Source organism: Clupea harengus, chromosome 5, assembly GCF_900700415.2.
Source record: "Clupea harengus chromosome 5, Ch_v2.0.2, whole genome shotgun sequence".
Classification (NCBI taxonomy): Eukaryota; Metazoa; Chordata; class Actinopteri; order Clupeiformes; family Clupeidae; genus Clupea; species Clupea harengus.
The window spans coordinates 10,398,200-10,420,685 of record NC_045156.1 but is presented as its reverse complement, the minus strand read 5'-3'; the positions used below and the strand labels follow the sequence as shown (position 1 = coordinate 10,420,685).

The 22,486-nt window shown below is 43.0% G+C and overlaps 2 protein-coding genes across 4 annotated transcripts; one reads left to right on the top strand and one right to left on the bottom strand.

Moving 5' to 3' along the window:
* Positions 1–7,431: 7,431 nt before the first annotated feature.
* si:ch211-222l21.1 (prothymosin alpha) lies at positions 7,432–10,660 on the top strand. Its single transcript, XM_031567676.2, has 5 exons — positions 7,432–7,589; positions 8,985–9,134; positions 9,377–9,434; positions 9,531–9,619; positions 9,707–10,660. Exons 1-5 carry the CDS (start codon positions 7,539–7,541, stop codon positions 9,776–9,778), a joined length of 420 nt encoding a protein of 139 aa, XP_031423536.1. The 5' UTR covers positions 7,432–7,538; the 3' UTR covers positions 9,779–10,660.
* A 1,360-nt stretch (positions 10,661–12,020) lies between these two features.
* Positions 12,021–21,925, bottom strand: slc45a1 (solute carrier family 45 member 1). Of its 3 annotated transcripts, XM_042707814.1 has the most exons (10): positions 21,215–21,925; positions 20,509–20,952; positions 20,138–20,230; positions 19,007–19,231; positions 17,622–18,523; positions 16,307–16,460; positions 15,895–16,071; positions 14,899–15,104; positions 13,729–13,954; positions 12,021–12,112 (listed from the first exon to the last, which is right to left on the bottom strand). In XM_042707814.1, the coding sequence occupies exons 2-10, from the start codon at positions 20,930–20,932 to the stop codon at positions 12,084–12,086; spliced, it is 2,436 nt and encodes an 811-aa protein (XP_042563748.1). In that variant the 5' UTR covers positions 20,933–20,952; positions 21,215–21,925; the 3' UTR covers positions 12,021–12,083. The 3 variants fall into 3 exon arrangements, with proteins under 3 accessions (XP_042563748.1, XP_031423535.1, XP_031423534.1); XM_031567675.2 differs by having other exon boundaries at positions 12,021–13,954; XM_031567674.2 differs by having other exon boundaries at positions 12,021–13,954; positions 21,714–21,925.
* Between the last annotated feature and the right edge of the window lie 561 nt (positions 21,926–22,486).

The following is a 22,486-nucleotide window of genomic DNA, read 5'->3' as shown; positions in this document are numbered from 1 at the left end:
AATGCGTTAAAACACCAGGAAACATCATACTGAGGTTTCAGTCAACCCTCAGTGAAGTCTCTCTATATGACTGCTTAAACAGTTTAAATGGGAAAAGGAAGACACACTCAGAGTGCCTGGGCAGCTTTGAGGCTTTGTGGCCCCCCCCCCCCCCCCCCCCAAATACATACATTTAACATTAACTTAACAGATCATTTGTTCATATAAATATAGTTCATATTAACACACCCTACCAACTGCCAATTGTTATTATAGCTCCTAATTTATACTCTAAACTAGAGTAGGTTAACTGGCATAAGACCTTAACTATGCCATCATTTCGATTACTCGATAAAAAGGATAATGGGGAAAAAAGAGTGAGTGTCATGATAATGCGTAGGCTATTTATCAATTATTGTGACAACCTAAACTCGCAGTATAAAAAGTCACATTTTATGTCCTTTATCGCATCTTTAGCTTGCTTTTCTTTTTCTATCTTTTGTTACCCCTTTATTTCTTTTTTTTTGTGGAGATTTGTTTTCACATTTTCTCATTTTCTGTCTGTCTCTCACTATCACTCTATGCCTCTGTCAGAATGTTTGTTTTTGGGCATTTTCATGATTTTCCCTCCAGCTTCACCTCAAAAATGTAGAGAGTTAAGAGTGTATACCCACCCCCACTGCTACCCCCTTTTTAACAAGATGCTAGGACACCTTTGTGTTAAGGGGGTGTGGATGGGGTTGTAAGGCATTTTCTGGCCAATCATAGCATAGTATTTATTTTCAAACAGGTGGTCAGAAAGTTAACTCTCCAAAAAGCTAACTAAACATAACTTTAAATACAATGAATACGACTTCCCACACAAAGATTGTCATCATCAGAATATGTTATATTGTGAATTAAATACAGACCTGCTATTATTGGCCATGAGGCAGTCAGTATAAACAAAGGCTGGCAAGGTTCTCTTCCTCAGATGCCTTTTCCCCACCCTTCACCCTTCTTCCTGGGCTTGGTGTGCTTGGTGACGGGTGACTGACACAAAGTGGTGGTAATAACTATTTCACAGGGTAACAATGTCATATTTGGTGTTGCTAGGCAGTGAGTGCCTGTCTCTCTTTCTCTGTCTCTCTGTCACATTGCTATCACTCTCTCATAGCCTCTTTATCATCACCAAATCCAAACTTATCAGTGCCAATACACAATGAGAGTAAACATGCAACTGCAGTAACCAGCAAGATGTGTTTGCCTCAGGCAATAACTATGAGGTGTGTGTGTGTGTGTGTGTGTGTGTGTGTGTGTGTGTGTGTGTGTGTGTGTGTGGGGGGGGGGGGGGGTGGGTCCTCAGATTACTGTGACTGCAGAGGCTCACAAGGCACACACACTTTCCTTTGATTGGAGGGCACATCTATATTCTAAACTATCTTAGGTTAATAAGTAGTGCACAATTTTTTGTTACATGTCATATACATTTTTCTGCTCCAGTCTGAAAGACCCTTAACACAGTCCCAGCTTCAAAGTGATGTGGTTGAGTTCAGGAAAGGGTTAATTATAGTTTGTCTGTCTTTGTGAGTTTTAATTTTATCCCAGAATGCACAGGAAATGTGCATTAGAGTGATTGTGGCCTCCTCTCCAGTTGCAAACCTCTTGAAGGTCTTTCAGTCTTTCAGCCGGCCGTCTCTCAGGGGCAGTTGATTTCACCTCGCATAGCCTTCACTGTCATTTCTTTCACAAGCCTCACAAGTCTCTCTCTCTCAATACTTCTCTCTCTCTCTCTTTCTTTCTCTCTCTCTCTCTCTACTTCTATCTCTCTCTCTCTTTCTCTCTCTACTTCTTTCTCTCTTATTCTCTCTCTCTCTCTCTTTCTCTCTCTCTCTCTACTTCTCTCTCTCTCTCTTGCTCACTCACTCCCCACTCTTCCTGTGAATGTGTCTATCTCTCACTCAGTCCTGTTAGTTCTTTCTCCTTCGCTGGGTCTCCTCTCTTGTTTTTTTCTCCCTCCCCCACCGCCACGTCCCTCCCTGTGTGTGTCTCCCCCCTTCCTATCTGCTCAGCTTGCTCTGCAGATGGCTCTTTGTTGGTGCCTCACAATGGCTGTGTAAGGTCGGCCCGCCTCGCCATAGAAGCAGAGACACACACTCTTCCACTCCAGCCACCGATGCTTGATCTCACCAGAGACATCCACTCAGCTGTCTGGAAGTAGATCTGTGCCAAGTCCGGACCAGATCCGTGTCAGGCCTGTTTCAGTGTCAGCTGCCGCCCTGTGTCTCACAGTGCTAATGGTCTTGTCTCCTTACTCTTACTTTTCAGCCTTTTAAGGCCCTTAAAAACGAATTTATATGCTATAATTTCAGTTTATATAATTTTGTCTTATATCTAAGACAAGACGATATGCATCAGAACTTGGCCCCTAATTCTACTTGCCTTTTAATTGCTGAATTCAAGGTGTCTGCATCTTAGTAGGTAGTTAGAGGTTTGCTGGTGCTGAGTGAGAGAGAGAGAGAGAGAGATTGACAAATGCAGACTGAGGGAGATGTCAGATGGAGCCAGGGAGGGAAATGTTAATTTGCCATCTGGATTACTGGGCTTTCTGCTTATTCCCTTGTGCAAACCCATCAGCCTCCCGGAGTGAAAGTTATCAGGGTGCGATCAGTGCTGCCTCCACCACCGTCTACCATCACCATCAGTCTTCAGGCCAACCCTTCCCAAACCCCAGCCACATGAAAGAAAGGATCTGTTAGCATGACGTGTGCATCAAATCCTTGACCTATAAGGAATTACACACTTTTGAGGTATTTCTTTGCTCACAGAATTCCCATACTCCATGAAAAGTTGTTTTTGTTCTTTCATCCAGCCTTAATCCCCCATGCAAGGGTCAGTATGGAAGTGTGGTAAACTGGATTTATCTCAGTTGTTGTGTTGAAAATGCCATTTAAACCCGTCCCCAGGATAAAATGTGGGTAATCTCATACTGATGCATTTGTCTGGAATGACAAGTGGAATTATGTCAGGGATGACGTCTGTTGATAATAATATATAATTTGTTTGCAAAGGTTGTTGCAATTCATATTTTCAATGAACAATGGCTTCATGTTCCCTAAAAATTTGGAAGAACTCACCCTTTCATGGCATGTAGAATAGGGAATAGTGTTTTGCATTTTTCAGTCAGGCACATGTTGAGTCCTGCTGGACCTTGAAACCGAATCTAGTCAGCGACTGGCGGTGGAAGAAAAATACAATTGTGGCCAGTGGGAGGGGCTAGAGGTGAGTTCAAAAGCAAGTATAACAAGTTGTAACTCCTGGTCCTCCTACACAGGTGAAGAGGAGGGTGGGCACAGTTTGGAGGACCCTCCCTGCCATAGCTCCCTGCTGCAAAGGAGTGGAAATTTCCACTGAAAGAGGGTCATGTAGCAAGGATTACTCCCTAGAAGGTGGGAGTGTTCATTAGACACAGGGCATCTTTCTCCCTCCCTCCCTCTTTCTCTCTCTCTCTCTCTCTCTCTTTCTTTCTCTCTCTCTCTCTCTCTCTCTCTCTCCTCACCATCTCTTGTGCTCAGTGTTTCATCTATTTTGTCCCTGCAAGGCCCTATCTCTCTGTCTTATATTAATAGTTTTATTTGGCAAAAGTATTTTAGTGGATGATGTTTCTTAGCAACAAGTGTAAATATTGGGATTATGCTGAGCTACATCACGTAGCCAAACAAAGTTACATAAGGAAATGTCTGTTGTAGAGTGAGTACTGTAAGATAGCATTAAAATGACATACAACACCTTGTGTATCAGTGCTCGTCGACATGGCCTGGCTAATAGATGCTGGTGGAGTGGTGTTACATTAGTTATGCTGTTACGCTCAGGCCCCATGCTGTGTCATTGTGATGCATATACTTTCTGAGCCCCTGCATTGTCTGTGTGTGTTGTGTGTGTGTTGTGTGTGTGTTGTGTCAAACAGTGGTACAGTAGATTAGATTCCTTGAAAAGAGTTGGCTTTTTACATTCTGGATTAGGTGAGGTGCGCGCGGGACCATGAGAAACCCATTTCATTCCATGCTGGGCCCTACTGTTAGGAACAATAGAGCACAGTTAGCCCACTGAGAATTCCCCCTGATTTTTCCAATTACTGTGACCCCTTTCCTCCTAATCCTGACCTTTGACCTGTACCAATCCTTGCCCATTATTGTCTCAAACACTGACATTCCACAGGTCAGGTTGCACTCTTTTGTCTCCAAAATCAAGTGTATTTGTTGGAATGACTTCCTTCCCTCTGCAGACCTCTCACAGTTTTACATATCTTAGCCCTTGAAATTAAGCTTTCATTTAGATTTTGTGTGTATACACAACACATTATGCTAGAACATGATTGCATTGGGCCTAATTCCATTCTTGACCTGAACTCTATCAATGAAAATTAACAATAAATACCAACAAAATTGACTGAGTTACATCAAGTGTGAAATTCACTGTTTTGTATAATTGGTGGTGTAATAATGCTGCCTCCTTTCATTCTCTCCCTTGAACTAATCCATCCATTTTCAAACCTCTCCTCAATCAAATTACCCTCTAAGCAGAAACCCATTTTTGGAAGACTTCCAATAACCATGGAAACAAATGGAGGTAGTATAGGTTCTCTGTGGAGAGCACTGGGCACAGGAAATGACCTCACAAAGGCAGACTGCCTCCACTCTCTCCGATTGCACTCATTTTCCAGTTGCTGGGAGTGAGTAATGCTTGGACAAGATGCATGTTTTTTTTCTTCTTCTTCTTCTTCTTCTTCGTCTCTGAAAGCTACTTGTCTGGATCTGTACTGTAGACAAGCTGGTGGCCTGCTGGCAAAGACCGAGACCGTTAAAAGGACTCTGTGGTCTGCACATGGACTTAATTTACTAAATGAAAGGGCTCCTCTGTATACGGGTTCCTGTCCATTTGTGTCTAAATGAAAACATAAGCTTTGAGCGATTTCATTTATCTTCGCTGTTAGTCTTCCTTGCAGGAGCACACACACACACACACACACACACACACACACACACACACACACACACACACACACACACACACACACAAACTGCAAGCACCACACACTGTGAACACATTCAGTTCTGTTATCTCTCATGTAATTACAGAGACCTAATCACACACAGAGGAAACTTCCTTTTTTACTACCGAGTTGCCTGTTCATACTTCATGCAACTAAAGTGGTTTACATAGTGTTAGTTTTAACAGAAAAAAATCAGTCATTAGATGAATAGACCTGTTGTCTTTAAGGAGAACTGCCTTCAAGTGCCTCAGGTATCCATTTGTATCCCCTTTTTCCTCATTTAAAAATCTCCTTTCTTTTGAGAATGAATTAGATTTAATAAAACAAATATTAAAATTCACTTTTAGTTCTGAAACATGTCTACAAATTAAGAAGTGGACGACCTAAAACAGTCCTTATAATTCATAACAGAACATCTCTGCTGGGATGCACAGTATTGGTTCTTATGGAGTTCTCTATTTTCATCCAGCACAAACGCTCTGTGTTTTCTCTAATTCAATTACACAAATGGATATCATCCATTCCTCACTTTTCAGCCCCATTTGTATTCATTTAAACCCCATCCAGGACACCGAAGCCCACGTGAGGTATTGAACCAAGTCCAGGCGGCAAGAAACAAAAGGACCACTTTGGCCCAACCACAGAATATGACAGGGGCCAGGGCCATCTGTGACCACCATGGGGCTTTTGTTACAAAACTTTCTGTGAGATCTAAACTGAACATGATGGGAGAGGGAGATTGTTTTATGCCTGTGCACCTGGAGTTGTGCGAATGTAAAATGCTCTACCCCTACTGGTTCAGATTATGACGTGTCATTAGGGAAACAGCAGCCTTCCTTTTCATAGCCATTGTAGATCCTATTGATCTACATGCATGGATGTTGGTAATATCTTACCCAGGATTTCTCCCAGTAATATGACTAGTGAGTGGTTCACAGATATGCAGATTCCCAGTGAGATTATGTATTAACAGAAGTGAAAGGGGGAATTGGAAAGCAAGACTCGCCTAAAGTGGCCCCATAAAGTGGGAACTAGGTTAGTCATTACAATGCTGTAACTCTTCCGAGAGATGTTTTTAAATGGACACCAATCAGGTCAGTACACAGCTTTCATTTTACGTAATTTGTGGTGTGATAAAGTTATAAAACATGAGACCTGACCATTTGAGACCTGTTTCTGATCATTTCCCTGATTTAGGATCGGCAGGCATTTATTTGCCATTGTGTGTTTGTTGGAGTGGCAAATTGTGGGGGGTTTGCTGTTATAATGTGTGTAGGCTTTGTGCTGAATGAAACAGCTGCCCAGTATGTCTCCATCTGCGTCACAATGGCCTCCACACAACATGCTAATGAAACAGTGGCTGTAAACAAAGACCCCAAAGTGGTTCGCTCGGCACGTGTGCCATCAGAGCCAAAGTCTCTCGCACCCACACAAGCATATGGCAGGGATGGCCAACCATCTCTGGTCAGAAGAACTTATTTCATGTATTTGCACATTCCCAAGCCCCTCAGCGTGCCCCATGGATGACTAAATATTTGACTTTGGGAGCTGTTAACAACAACAGCACCAACACTGTTAATATAATGATTTTTTTTTTTTTTATTGAATTGAGTTGAATTTATTGAATGTCTGTCACATTAGTACATTTCTGTTACATACAAAAGCATCACTCTGAAAAAGCTTCGGACAGTCTTCTTTTCCCTCCCATTTCCTTTGGTCTTTGTCTTTCAAACAAGAAAACCAGACAAGAACAGATTATTTGCTGACCCTGTGACCTGAAGTTGCACATCCACTTTCCTCCTGAAAAATGGCAGTGGACTCCCGGCTCATATAGCCTATTGCGTGTCTGAACACAGAAGCCGCTTCCTGTAAATACACTGTTGTCTGTAATTCGGCTACAACTGAATACGTACTACTATGTAATGTATTGGTTGTTAGACAAATTTGACATCCAAACTACTGTAGAGTCAACCAAGCCAAGCCAATCTGAAGAGTAGTTATTGCTAAGGCTGTAATTAGTTGAAGTTGTCAAATAATTAATGTCAACATGTTTGAAATTGTGAGGAAAAGAGCGTCGTAAGAAAAGAGAACTTTCAGAGGAAAGTTACTTTAGCAGGAGTAGACTAAGATTTTTGGAAAGCAAGCTGTAACCTAACGTACCAGACCAGAGATAATTGCAGTGATTAGTGTTCTAAAATCCTACATTACACAGCTAACATGAGTCTACTTTACCATCCGCAGTCCCTCAAAATTGTTCTCCTCATCAAGTATCGCTGCTAGTAGGAGGAGCTAGGAGGCGGGTCTTATAATAAATGACAGTGACTGCTCCAATGACATAACGCTTGAAGTCCTTAGAACTTTCCGTTGTCCAATCCAGTGCTAACGTCATTATAGAGTCGCATTCACTTCTGAAGTTGTATTTAGTTTAATTCATTTCACCTCAGCTGTAAGACGCTTTGTCTCATCCTCAAGCAATATCACCACAAGGATAACATATTCTCCCTTTCCAAACATAAAAAAATCAACTATGGCTGATACTGCAGTAGATTCAACTACCATCACAGAGATAACCGCTAAGGTAAGTGTACGAAAATATGACTTCTTTACCAACCTAACGTCAACAAAGAACAACGTTAAATTTTTAGGTAACCTAATGTTAATGTTAGCTAACGTTAACGTCGAGGCAAATGTTGGCGTGCTATCGAAAATGAAGTTAGGATTATGTTGGAGCCCTTTTCAGAGAAAGACTGAGATGATGTTGGGTGGGTATAATTAAATTGTAAAGTAGCTCGTTTTAGTGTATTCGAAATGTCTTCTTAATACGATGAGGTCTAGGTAATGTTAACATTCTTAGGATGATGTTATCCATAGCTAACGTTAACTTGGCTAATTAATAAACGTTAAGGTTATGGGGAATTAACGTGCCAATTTAAGTTACCTGGCGTTGCCAATGTTGGTTATCACTTTTTTTCTTCAGTGATTAACGTTAATATAACTTTATATCGCGATAAGAGAACACTGATTCCCATATGCCTTTCATTAATGTTTGATGAGAAGTTATTTTTTGAACTTTAACTCATTGATCTTGGTTGTAGTTAACGTTACGTCCTTATGGTGAACTTTTTCTGTGTATCCTCACGGTTAACGTTAAGACCTGAGAAGAATGATAGACAGCGAGGAATCAATCGGTGAATAGGCGGGAAGCGCTTCACATCAGCAAACCTCCCCGTGCGCGCGCTAAGAAATGGTCCTCGAGCCGTATTTCTTTTGTCTTCAGCAGGGAGCGCGCGTCGTCAGTGAGGGAAGGGGGGTGTAAACCTTCAGCCGAAAAGGCTAAAGCTTTCTTTTTTTTAAAACTTAAGGTTAATAGCTTGCTGAAACTTGAATACTTTTTAAAACCCAAGTTAAATTAAGTAGCCCTACCTACAGTTGACTGTAGTAACAAGCGTTTATATTCTGCCTTGGGTAACGTTAAAGTGGTTTAAGATACCGTTAAATTGAATCGGCCGAATGAGAAATATTGAGAAATACTGCCATCGATATGTGCTGATTTATTAATGAAGCTAATTAATGTAACTCACAGTTTTCCATTTAGTAAACTTCCTATGTAACTGTTAGTCCAATCAACATTTTAACCTTTATTCATCTGTAGTATTAGCTAATACCAGCAGTTAGACTCTTAGTTAACTGAATGTTAGCCTCAACTGAAACGTTACAAGGTTAGATAAGTTACCTTTTTTATAGCTTACTAAAGTTAAGTCAGCTAACGTTAGCCAGTTAACCAATGCTTTCAATGGCGATTTAGTCAGTTAACCAACGACCTTTTAAGCGGGTCTCGCAATGAATTGAGTTATTTGTGTATTTTTTAAGCCGGTGATATTCGATGATACATCAAGGCTTCCGAGTTACACGGAAAGTGTTACATCTAAGTTTTAAGTTAATTAAAATTTCAACCATTCATGTATTTTCACAGGACCTGAAGGAAAAGAAAGAGGTGAAGGAAAAGACAGACGTGAAGGAAAAGACAGACGTAAAGGAAAAGAAAGAGGTGACCGAAGAAGTTGAGGTGGAGAAAAAGAAAGAGAACGGCAGCGGAGACGCACCTGCCAATGGCAATGGAACAGTGAGTAATCTAAGGGGCAGGCCTCAAAAGCTTTTGTTTCCTTCTAGTCGTCGATGTGCAGGTGTTGAATTTCTCCCTCCCCCACCAGAGTTTCTTTGTTGAGATTGACATAGGTACAGATGTAAACTGGAGAAGTCCCCCCCCCCCCCCCCCTCCCTCTTAAAGGAAAGAAATCTACAAACTTAAAATGTTTTGCTATATGCGCAACACTTTTCTGAGTTACTTCTTTTGTCCCTTATTAGACAAATGGTGCCTCACACAAGAAAGAGCATGCTGAAAAAGAAGAAGAAGACGATGAAGGTAAGGTTATCTTTGGGAAATTAAAAACTGATGCCTGAAGATGGGTGATGAGGTGTATAAACCACTCACATATTGTATTATTATTTCAAACTTCAGCTGCAGAAGCAGAGGGGGAGGAGACAAAGAATGGCGTAGATAAGGAAGTTGATGGACTTGCAGTGAAACGTCCCGCTGAGGAGAAGGAGGTATTTATTTGCATATAATCACATTTTGCACATTCATTTCAATCTTACAGTAATTCCCTCTAATCGTTAAACCTCTTGATGTTTCAGGAAAAGGTTGAAACGAAGAAACAGAAGACAGAAGAAAAGGAGGATTCCACAAAAGCTGAAGTGAAAGCCTAGACCTTACATTGCAGCCCTGTTCTATAGCTGTCTGCATGGTCAATTTGACCTGGTAGAGTTTGTGCTTTTATGTATATTTTACTCATTTTCTTTTTGCCTGGGAAAATATTCTATTGCACTGGAGTCCCATAACATCATGGCCCACTTTTTTCCTTTTTTTTTTATGAAATGTTATTTATTGGTTCAGAGTGACATTTTTTTTAGGTTTCTCTTTAACAAAGAAAAAAAAGGAAAAAGTATTTTGTACGTATGAGTTCAAAGCACAATTTCTACTGTGTGTTCCGACCAGCTGATTCAGATTCAGACAAGCATCTGCACCCTCTCACAAGGTTCTGACATTTTCACGAATGACCTCTCTGACTGACGGAAGACCAAAGATAAGTTTTAAGCAGGGGGCTAATACATGCTTCTTAAATCCCTTTTGTTTGTGCTGCTAGTAGTTAATCCCTCGCTTGGCTGATCTGTGCATACAGCAGATGGCACTTACCAATGAAGGGGTCTCATGGAGCCCAATCAAAAATGAAAAAGACTGCTATCCCCCCTTTTGGGGGCGTGGGCTGGCATGTCTTGTGCGTATCAGCCCCTCTTAAATCTTAACGATTTGGTCGTTTTTTTGTTCTCTATCCATTTTGGTCAGATTCTACCTTTGGTATCCATTGTACAGTTTTGTCTCGGATTACTTTTCCTGTTTGCAATTTACAGCTGAGAGTTCTGAAGTATTAAGTCTACAGTCGCTACAGTGGTCTTAAACCGAACAACATGTCAGGTGTGGTGCTCTCAGCTGTTTCCGAGCAGTTTTATGGATTGTGTTTTTGGTTGCTTCGACCACTGCTCTGTATATTCTGGATCTGGATTATAAATAAATCAGTCTTGTCTTTTTAAGTTTGGTGTGGGGAGTTTTATTATTGCATGTTGACACATTACACAGTGCTTACATTTCATATAGCAGAATTTGACCTGTTGACTTAATATATATTTTTTAAAACAATATTCTTAAAAGGTATTTAGGAGCAGATTAAACTTGTACATGCTGTAGAATGATCCAGAATGTATCTGATAAGAGCATGCTGTCTATTTGAAATAGCCATACGTAAAGTATGCACGGGAAGATTTTGTTAGCACTCAAAGGAATAGAAGTGCTTTGTATACAGTGATTTTGATATTTTGATTGATGGCTTAATGATAATGAGCTCAAAATGATCACTGTACTTTATAATATCAGTGACTATGCTACCTCTGAATGGGTGAGTAGACAAAATTAAAAGCAGCGTAGTCCTTTTCATGGCTTTTTCAACATACTGTGCAAATAGGCTTTCTCATTTTAAATGGTTGTTTGTCTCCACCTAGTGGGGGTAATCTGCAGTAGGATGACGACTTAAATTCAATCCTGTTTGGATTACATTCAGTGTTTGAGAGTTAATCCACAGTTTTTGCACAAACTCCTGGGAGGGCAAAAAACATTTTAAAGAGACAAAAACAATACATTCCCATCACCAATCCTGAATTATCCTGCTTAGTTGAACATGAAATTGAAATTTATGACGACCTTTAAAACATATAGGTCTTGCTGATGTAATACAGATTTTTCCTTCATCAATACCTCACAATATAAATCCACCCTGAATAAGCCTTGGTTATATGACAGTCTTGAGCCTTAAACTTCGTAGTGTGTTTGCCCTATAGGTAAAAAAAAAGGTTGACCTTAAGACTGGTAACACTTCCTAGACAGCTGTCACTCTTGAAATCTTCCACAGCGCATCTAGGCTCCAATGACAAATGTTTGTAGAAGTGCCAACATCCCATATTCCGCTGAGGATGGCTTTAACTCTTGGATTTCACAAGAAAAAGTCGCAGCATCAACAAATATCACCAAGCTCATCAGTCATCCAGTGGTCCAAAAGCCATCGGTAGTGCATTGTTTCCTTGCTTTAGGAAATAAAGTCTATAAGCAAATTGGCTTGATTTTGTACATATACACTTCCTTGTTCATAGGCTGGCTATCTGGTGACTACAAGAACGGCAAGAAGAGTTTAATGCTTGGCAGCATGTGAGGTGAAAAATGGAAAGGACACCTCTTCGTAGAGAGAAAAAAATTCTCTACTAGCACTCAAAAGCTCCCTAAGAGCTCTCTCCATGTGCTCTGTCTCTATGCTCAGCAGTTATCAGGTGCACCTTCCTTTTTTTTTCTTGAGCCAACAGCACAACAGATTGTGGGTTCATGTTTGTTTGTTGTTTTTTTTTAATGTTTTTGTTTGGTCTTTTGGTTCCTCCTTGGGCTTTGGTCGGTTCCACATTGACAGCTGATTCACACCCGAGTCTCAACTTCAACTCTGCCTGATGACGACAAGAATGACTGTCACTACAACAATCACGACAGAACCTGGGTGACCAGGGGTTGAGAGTGCACCCCGGTACAGTGGGCAAGGGGCGAGTGAGGGGGGGAGGACTCCATGGTGTATGTCTGTGACTGCATAAAACGCCACGTACTGGAGATGGTTTCAATGGTGACATGATGGGGAGCAACACTGAGACCACACAGCTGATTTTCAAATACTTTGACTGCTTTGCTAATGCATTGTATTGTATTGTATTGTATTGTATTGTATTGTAGTAAAGGAATGATTAATTTGAAAATTACACCTACTGTTCACTTAATCTTCAGGTACTAGATTAACCAGGTAATGTTTAGTGTCCAGATTTCTTCTTAACTGCAGTGTTTATGAAGTTGTCGATGCTAACAAGTAAAAGACCATGTGTTAGGTATCAATATCCAAATTGGTCTGGTTGATTTTACTTGATTTGACCTTCAGTGATTTCAGTGTGATGCATTACGATATATAAGCCTAGTAAGTGCCATATTACATTTAAGAATCAAAACTGGACATCAAGGATGTCTTGGATGAGAGGCTGCATTTGATAGGTTAGTAAAAAAATAAATTCCTTCAAGAGAGACAGCCCATCTAGCCTGATTGCTTTAGGGGCATTCAGATCTGTCAGCAGTGTTAGAATCAATTAAATAAATACAAACGTTGAGATGGTGTATGCGTGTGTTTCTAATTAGTGCTACAAGACAGTATAACTGGTAAATTATTAACAGAAGATAACACTTCCTTGTGAGAAGACATACAGACTACTCACTACCGACAAAATCACTCACACTATATTTGCTTTGGGAAGTTTTTTGCTTTTTCATTTTTTTCAACTATGGTAACACAAAGCTGATATTCTCATTGATCATTTTTAATGCAACACCCCATCCATTGGGGACATTGATAAATACTTTGGCCCCAGTGTGTATGATGAGGGAATCATAATGTAACAGATCATCAACATTCTCACAAGCAAGTTCAAATGTTGAAGAGAAGCATGCCTCGTCAGATGGTACAAGGACATGCACACAGAGACATTCATCATCCACAACGCTACGCACACCAAACACTCACAACCAGAGGCATTCGCAAAGCAAAGGTGGTCACACAGGTCTTTCATAAATGCACCAATTGCAAATGTATGGAAACAATATAATCTACTTTCTTTGTCAGGTTGCTTTGAGCCCTATGTCCTTTGTCTGCATGAACTGAGCAAAAACATACTGGCCGGAGCCACCTTATTAGAAAATGTAGGGCAACAAAATTTGAAAGGGCTTTCTTCTTAAAAGTATGTGAAGAGCCATAAGTAGTTGCAATTGTGAAAGCAATATTTTTTCACTGAAGAACATGGAGCAGTGAACGGAGAGTTGATATGGCACGATCGGGAGGGGGAGACGAGAAATGTGATGAATGAGTGTGTGTGTGTGTGCAGCATCATTTCTTCAGCTGGGTGTGGGGGTTGGAGTTGGTTAGGAGGAGGGTGTAACACAACATTGGAGGCGGGATGAGGGGTGGGGGTGGGGTGGGTTCTTTTTTAAATGTGCACCAGTAGTGGCTGGGCCTCGTTTGGGGGGGGCTCACCCTCTGGTGGAGGCAGCTGGTACTGCACACACAGCGAGGAGTACAGGCAGCCCACGAACGACATCAGGCTGGAAAAATACATCACGCCCTGGGCCCCGCCCACCAGCGCGGTCAGAGGGCCCATCAGCACAGAGACCAGGAGCTGAGCCAGGAAGTACTGGCAGCTGAGGAGGGAGATGTCCACGCCCATCCCCCGCCTGGTCCCCTCCTCTGAGGAGCCACAGAACTATGGAGAGGGGCAAACACCAAGAGACAGAACATGAATTAGGCGACAATGTGCATTTTTTTAGGGTGTGAGTATCAAGTAACACCCTGGAGTAGGTTTCCTTTCAAATTTAGAATGAACTTATGTCGGTAGCCTAAATTAACCTATGTCGGTAGCCTAAAATTAACTTATGTCGGTAGCCTAAATTAACCTTTGTCGGTAGCCTTAATGCATTCACGGGGCGACATAATGATAGCAGACCTAAAGTGGTGGGGAAAATGTACCTTTCATGAAGCTGCTGGAGAATTTCCTGTCCTGACATGGGCAAGGTATATCTGACATTAGCCTCACTGAGTGGGCTTACTGACATGACACAACTAGCCCTTTGTAAGATTTTAGAGTAAGATTTAACATGTAAGAGGGTGTTTGATCCAAGAGTGTGATCCTAAACCCAAGATTTTCTGATAGGTTAAGATTAAAGTAGTGACGCTGACTCAAATAGACAACAGCAAAGGTGACCGGTGCTTTGTCAAGTTTTTGGCAGCCTTTAGGAGAAAAGCCTGCCATGTTCCTGTTGAGTCTTAATGGCAACCTGACCAGACCTGGCCCCGGAGGACTATTCTATCATAAGCATACAATGCCTACAACTGGCATGTATCAACATGTATGCATGTACAGTATAAAATGCAATATAAAGATACAATCATTTATAACCATATGATAGGTGTGACTAATCTACCAATAGTGTACAGTTCGCGTGCGTAATTTATCATAAACGTTAACAGCATAAGCATATCGATCAATAGTGAGTATGACTGCTCCATCATAAGCATTTAGGGGTATGACTAATCTACCATAAGCAGCTTGATTGTTCTCTCCCTTGTACGTCACTTTGGATAAAAGCGTCAGCTAAATTACTTAATGTAAATGTAATAAGCATTCAGTGGGTGTGAGGTTGGTCTCACCTGTGGGCTCTGGTAGTACTCACACAGCAGCGAGTAAGGCAACGTGCAGAGAGAGGAGAAGAGCACGCCGTAAGTGACACACAGAGACAGCACCACGTACAGGTTGGTGGAGACGGTGGCCAGACCCGTGCCCAGGCCGAAGGCCAGATAGGCGAAGAAGTAGAGCGTGCGCAGCGAGAAACGCTCCTCCAGCTTCTCCAGAATAGCTGAGGAATCAGGGAGAGCAACGCGAGATGTTATACACATTCAAATTGCTCTACAGCCACAGTACAACACAGAAATAAAATAGCAAACATATCACAGGAGATTACAGCAGAATAATTACATGAAGGACTGTAATCTGTTAAGATTGAGACTGATGCTCAAGCCAGATGGGACAACACTATACTGCATGCAGCATGACTATGAAAAAATAGTTCTAATAGGGTTGTGTGATATGGCTGATCACCAATTACAACACGAGAGGGAGCTGTCGAGACACTGTCCAGCCCACAAGGATTCATTTTAGCTGACGCTCTTGCCAGAGCTCCCAGACGAAACACACCAATGACAAGCAGGCTGCTGACTGAGAGAATCATGCAAGGTCGCGTATTCGGTGTGACTAAGGCTCAAAGTTTTATTTCACCAGTGTTTTGAGAGACTTCCTTTATACTTGTATCCAAGGCAACTGACAATTTGAAAGGTGAAGAAACTAGCTTGTTTTTCTGTTTCGAATGGTCTATTGTTCAGCAGAACAATTCAATCACACACATATGTACACTGCACACTTCATGAAACTCACAAACACATCAACCACTCTCAACCACACTCAATCACTGTACTGGGCTTCAAAAAGCAAACTGAACAGAGCTCTAAATATATCAGCGTAGCTTCACCATTAACCTCGAATCAGTACGTAAGACTTAGCATTCATGCTAGTTTGGAACGCTACATGGAATGATGGCACAGTCGTAACCGTGGTAACAGATGTACACTGAGAACTGGGCTGACTCTGACCTGAGTAGAAGGCAGCACTGAATGCATAGATGCACATGCCCCAGCAGCCCATGCTGACCCCAGCGTTGTAGCGCTGGTAGGCCTCTGAGTCGTGGGGCGCTTTGGGGTCCCCCTTAAACACAACCTCCCCCATGAAGTCCGTGTAAAAGAGAAGCATGCCCTCAAAGGACAGCCAGCCTGGAGGAGAGAGAGAGAGAGAGAGAGAGAGAGAGAGAGAGAGAAAGAAAAAAGAAAGAGAGAGAGAGCATAAAGCGAATTTGGCCTGACGAACAAACACAGTCCCTTTCAGTGATTCTGCAGTACAGTAAGGCAGTCTAGCCGATGGGTAAACACTATTGAGGATAAAAATAGGCATGTCTTAATTTGGATGTGACCATGAACTAACACAAGGGCATGCTGACTTCTTCCTCACCCAAAAAATGGTTGGTGCAAAGGCTGCGCAAAGATGGGGGCATCCTGTAGATGGCGATGCAGAGCAGCCTCATGGACATCTGTGTATCCCCAGATTCAATTCTGTCGCTCAGATCACTTTCGTAGCGCACACCATTTAGCAAAATATTTGCCACCTGGAGGGTCAAAGTAAGCAGAAAAGACTACGGCTACATTTTGACTGCAGGTGAAATTGGCCCACTTTTTTTTTGCTCAAATATGACTCAGATATGTTTTGTTAAGGGACAGTGTGGATAGCATAAATCACATGGAATCTGATCTTGAACATATCGGAAATTATTCAACTTTTACATTCGTCACAATTCTGTGCTGGTGGGAGTCAATGAATACAAACTGAAAGTGAATTTGAATTTGTATTCAATGAAAGTGAATACAAACTTGCACTTTCTCTGCCTTCCTCTACCTCTCCTTATCCTTCCTGTAAAGCTATCTCCTCTAACTAGTACTTAACTTGCACTGACAGTAGTTACATTCCTGCACTTTTTTTAATTTCTTATGTAAAATAGTATTTATTGTAACACTAGGTCTCTATTGCTCGTAGCTTGATTGCTCTCTCCTTTGTACGTCGCTTTGGAAAAATGACTAAATGTCAATGACTAAATGTAAATACAAACTTGGAGTACAGCTGCAATGGAGGTGGTCAGTGGAGGGACAGTGAGGTGTTAGACCTCATAAAGATTTGGCTCTCTTTCTCCTCATCCGTGGTCCTCGTTATCGCCTGCTCACGAATTTGCTAGCTTCCACTGCACATCAACTTATAAATAAAACCGTAAACACTGACTTCAGTGTCCTCCATGTTTACTTCTGCACGACATTGTGCTGCGTGTGACGTCTCGTCATTGTTCTTTTGTGCATACGGGTCAGTTCAGGAGCGTGAACAGTTCATACTGGAATGTGACATTGGCCACTAAGCACTAAGAATTAAGCACTAAGGTTTGCAGTGAGAACGCAGCCTAAGTAGCTTCATATAGACAGAGCTTACTATTTCATCAAAGCCAACCATAAGCCTACACATGTGTGCAGGTCTGTCTATTAAACACAATAATGCTCACAGATACGAGAACCTCTGCTGCACCCCTCATGATTCCCTGGTGTCAATTTAGTAAGATAACCACATAACCTGTACATAACTGTACTGAATAGCTGATATATCTGTTTACAGTTTACCTAGGATTTTTTTCTGTGTCTAACAGAGGACTCCAGTGTGACACCTGACACCTGGTTCAATCTCAGTGTAGATACTCCTACATTAGTTTCGGAATGAAGTCTAGCCCCACCTGCTGGCTGAAGGTAACAGTGCGCCTGTGCCCGTTCTCCACCCCTATGCTGGGAGTGATTAGGGGATCCTCAATGAGAGCCAGGCTCTGGGGGCGCTTCAGGATACTCCCCCTCTTAGACCCTACGCCAGGCTGGGGGCCCCCCTCACTCCCGTTGGGTAGCATCCCCTCGTTCGCTTGCATCACCTCGCTCCCGTTGGGTTGCGTGCCCTCAGCAGGGTTAGCGACTGGGGTCAGCGACTGCGCTGGTCCTTCCCCCTGCTCCTGGCCCTCGCCTGGCCGGGCCTCTTCACCGGGCTGGGGCACCCGCGGAGGCGGGGTGTCCCCCGCGTTCATCCGGGGGCCCACGGCCTCTGGCTCCAGGGGTTGGGGCGTCCGCGGCCCCGTGTAGCAGTCAATCAGCACGCTGTCTATGTAGGAGGTGCCCAGGGAGGAGGCAAACTCGTTGATGCCGGTCAGGGAGTTGTCTCGGCTGATGAAGCTGCCGTACTTGGGCGTGAGCGGGCTGAGGGGGGAGATGGGGCTGGTGAGGCCCGCGCAGAGCCGTGCGCTGGCGCTGCAGGAGTGGCCCAGCGGGTCCGTGTAGCGCCGCTGGGGGTTGGAGGACTGGTAGCTGTACAAGCCGTCCTCTTCGTCCCGCTCCTCCAGACCAGTTCCAGGTGGGGCAGGTGGGGAGGGGGGTAGGGGTAGGCTGGGGCTCTTCAGGGCACTCCTGGTGGCCCTCGGATGCGTCTGAGGTAGCGTCCGCTCCGGAATGCTGGTGAGGGTCATCGCCGTGGCAGCCACGAGGGTGACACTGGTGAACATGTAGATGACCCGGAGCTGGCCACCCATGGCTCTGCCAAACTCAGTGTGATCCCAGTTGATGCCTCCCACGATGTAGCCAAACCCACCACCTAATCCTGAACAAGGCATCAGAGAAACATTAGAGTAGGTAACCATGGGAATGTGACAGAACAGCACACAGACCAGTGGTTGTTGCAAGAGCAAAGGACATTATTTGTATTCAATGTGACAGAAATTAGCTGAGTATAGACTATGTTTGGGTTCCTAGGACCAAATGTCAGACCTAACATTTTGACACATTTTTAGCCTCACATTGTGTAAAATGTATTTTCACAACTCATTACATATCATGACATGCTGACATTATTACTCTTACCTTAACCTAATGATAAACATGAACTCCTTGGAGTCTTGGAATCCTTGCACAAGATGTCCGTTGTACTCAATAATCAAGGATACATGGTTCCTAAGGACACTGATTATAAATCTATATCTAAGTCTCCACTTCACAATAATGCAAATTTACATTCACACAACATGACATACATACCCTAGATGTTGTGTGAGAGTGCGCTTGCCATTTGAGTTCCACCACATACCTGCAAGAAGTGCGTGGATGTTGAGCCCTCGGTCCTGGTCTTCAGGACCACAAACATCCATCATGTAGGCATGGCTTGGGTTGTCAGCTGAGTCTGCACTGAAGTCCATCAGAACCACCCCACACACCGTCAACACTATGCCCCATTTGTGATTAAAAGCTGTGTCTGCCAGTGCTGCTCCAATGTCCCGCCCATTCAGAACTAGTGTTAAGCCAAATAGCGCTCCTATACAAAGTAAATGAGAGACAGTAAACAGACAAACAGAACATCAGGCTCATACATTACATTTAGGCCCAATCCCAATAATCATGCACAATATTTTCTGCTCTTTCCGACTCATCTGATATCAGTGCAGGGCAGACATTTCTATGGCAAGGACTACACTGGCTTGTCCCAGTTCATAGGGGATATTTTCAAAAATGACCCTTTTGTTTTGAGGTGCAACTCAAAACCGAGTAGCCACTCAAAAACAAGGGGCAGGGGTAAAAATAAGAGATGCGATTGGGCCTTAATCTTTACTTTGGACATATCTATCAAAAGTTGCTTTCAGTCAGTAATGTGTAGCCTAGGCAGTAGATCATGATCAAAAAGACAACTGGAACTGAAAACTACATGCCTACTGCAAATCTGAAAACAAAAAATAGCAGACAAACATGAATAATTCTATGTCACATAAAAATACTGCTCCACAGAGACTATACTTCTCTGAGCGTTTGACGAAGGCCTAGTAGTCAAAAACACATTAAATATTAAATACTCAGAGTGTATTTCCTATGAAGTGAATGGTCCATATATGAATCTGGTTGAACATGCTAATCTGGCAAATGTTTTGGAAGATTGACAGATGTAACTGAAGTCTGACACAAAACATTATGCCGTTGTGAGACAAATTATTATGTGTTATATGTGTTTGTGTGTGTGAGTGTGTTCTGCTCTCTTCGCATTGGCGTTATTGCCATCTGTTTCATTAATATTTATGTATGATTATGCATAAATCTATATATGAATATGTTGGAAGAAAGCCCTTAGGGCAGCCATTTTGCCCTGCGGCCCACTCTAGGGGAAAGAGTGAATGTGATTAGAAGATAAATGAAAAGACAGTGGAAAATAAACTAAGAATATTTGACCTACCCAGGGCCAAGGCCAGGATAAAGGGCCTCCTCCGACCGAAACGTGACGTGCAGCGATCACTCCACGCTCCTAATATTGGTTGTAGTAAAAAGCCTGTAATGCAGGGAAAACAGGATGGAAATGAATGGGCTTAGATGGTGACCCATGTCTGATGTGAGTGTACGAGGAATGGGCGTGGATGGTGACTCATGTCTAATGTGAACATAAGAGGAAACAAGCCCTGCACATGAAGACCATAATAACGATGGCGAGAGACCAAGAAGATTTAATCTACCTCAGTGCATTAGGTGGAGAAGACAGACAATAAGTCACTTAACCAATTCATGCAACATAGCAAGGCACCTACTAAACATGACTCTAACGTCCAGTACCTAGAATTGGACTGATGAACCACACCAGACTGTAGAACTGGTCTGGCAAGCCCATCTGCAGGAGCACTGGTGTGACATAGGCTGTTTCCATGGCGTAGCTGAACTCGATGCCAAACAGGATGCAGCCGTTGCACACAAGCTCAGTGAAGGTCCGGCGTGGTGGGAGTTCCGTCAGGTCCAGCTGATCCAGAGGGCAGGGTGTGTTAGGGGGCGGAGGCGGCGACGGCCTGATGAGTTTCCGCCTCTTGGGGTGCCTTTGGAAGTTGTTGGCTCGGTGGCTGAGGTGGCGTGTCGTGGAGGTTGGGAAGCTGGAGGTCTTGGGGAGGGAAGGCCTCCAGGAGGCATCATGGATCCCTCCTGCTCTGCTCCCCGCTGGGCTGGCCAGGAGGGGATCACTTGGCGTACCCATGCCCGGAGATGACATCACTCTCTACCTGCTGGACTCTGTGCACAACCACAAAAAAAGTAATAAAAGCAGTGAAAACTAAAAACACAGCTATGCAGTGGAAGATATTCAAGAGGGATGGAAGGAGACAGGGATGAATCAAACAGTGACATAAACAAACTCCATGCCGGCTGCCTTGCTAGCACGAACACAGTAGCATAATGACATTTAGAGGACACGAAGAGGAAAACACTTATAAACACGCTATTACATCTACACAAGAGATGACAGATTAGAGTAAATGGATATCACAAAACATACCAAGACGTATGCGGTATCGGGAACCGCCATCGCCAAATCGTAATAAGTGATATGACATTTCACCTCGTGTACACGAAACACTGCAACCACTGCGCAGGTTCGTGAGGAGGAGATGCGCATAGTCCATGTGCTCCGGAGATGAGTCTAGCAGAAAGGACTGCTACATCCCCTTTCCGCTGGCTAATTTATTACGATACTGCGACGTGCCATTTATATCACTTCTATTAGAGATTTATACCTTAACTGATGAATAGATCACTCGAACAGCTGTTCCTGGCTTTCTTATTGTTTAGTTGGTTGTGTGGCTAAGCGAAGGAGATGCGGTAAAGACGGCTTGGTGAATTTCACTGAGTAGCTAATAACAGATGGGTAATAGCTCAGTGACTAGTCATTTGGCTCAGAGTGTGGTTAATAAAGACTAGCCTACAGTCGTACCAAACCATGTGTTCGCTTTCTTATACTGGACAAGGCGTGCAAATGGAAACATTAAAAATATTACCTTTTCGGGGATTCTGGTCATTTAATACTGCGTTCTTTTCTAGGTAAATAGGTACACCATGGTTTTGGTCATTTATAGCAATGGTGTTGAATTTTAAAGATTCGTCTTTTCCCCCACTTGCGCTATCTTCGGTGCAGTCATTTCTTAGCTATTATCCTTCAGCCTTCCCCCACTCTCTCCCCTCCCCTCCCATGCTAGCCTATCTCTACGTCGTGACGTCAGGTTACCCCAGCGCCCCATCATTCGACTGCAGCATCAGCACCACTCTCTAACTTGCTGGATGCTGTGGGCTCGATTGAACAATTACCACCGCGCAGGACAAAACTTGGATGTCGAAGATTTAGAAAACAGAGGGGCCAAGTTTACGAAGGGTGTTTAGCCTGCGTGTTTCTGGTCAACACCTACGCTTTCAACACTTTTTAAATATAGCTTCTACTCGTACAAATAAACAGCGGCGATGAGCGCAGTTTACGAACGAATATCATCAATTGTTGATCAAAATGAATCACCTGCTGCACGGGCCCTCATTCTCTTGGGTGAGCCAGACCTGTATGTTAGGCCCACCACCTTTCAGGTTGTGTGAGTACAGTTTGAAGCTGTTGAGACGTCACCAACATGTCCGAAAAGAAAAAAAAGTGAGAATTTCTCCTTAGAAATTGTGTAACTTCATTGGGCTTTTAAACTGTGAAAGTATGGTTAAGTATGCTTAAAGTATGGTTCAGAAGCCAGAGAAAGTATTCTTTTGAATTTTTTGAAATGTTGTATCACTAATC

Bases quoted from the DNA above. Each gene is read 5' to 3' on its own strand.
- si:ch211-222l21.1 (XM_031567676.2), top strand. From the start codon at position 7,539: ATGGCTGATACTGCAGTAGATTCAACTACCATCACAGAGATAACCGCT. The intron at 9,135-9,376 runs GTGAGTAATCTA...GTCCCTTATTAG, and splicing joins CTGCCAATGGCAATGGAACA to ACAAATGGTGCCTCACACAA. The intron at 9,435-9,530 runs GTAAGGTTATCT...TTCAAACTTCAG, and splicing joins AGAAGAAGAAGACGATGAAG to CTGCAGAAGCAGAGGGGGAG.
- slc45a1 (XM_031567675.2), bottom strand. From the start codon at position 20,932: ATGTCATCTCCGGGCATGGGTACGCCAAGTGATCCCCTCCTGGCCAGC. The intron at 18,524-19,006 runs GTATGTGGTGGA...TGCCTTGTTCAG, and splicing joins CATCCACGCACTTCTTGCAG to GATTAGGTGGTGGGTTTGGC. The intron at 16,072-16,306 runs GTGAGGAAGAAG...TCTCTCCTCCAG, and splicing joins TTGCACCAACCATTTTTTGG to GCTGGCTGTCCTTTGAGGGC.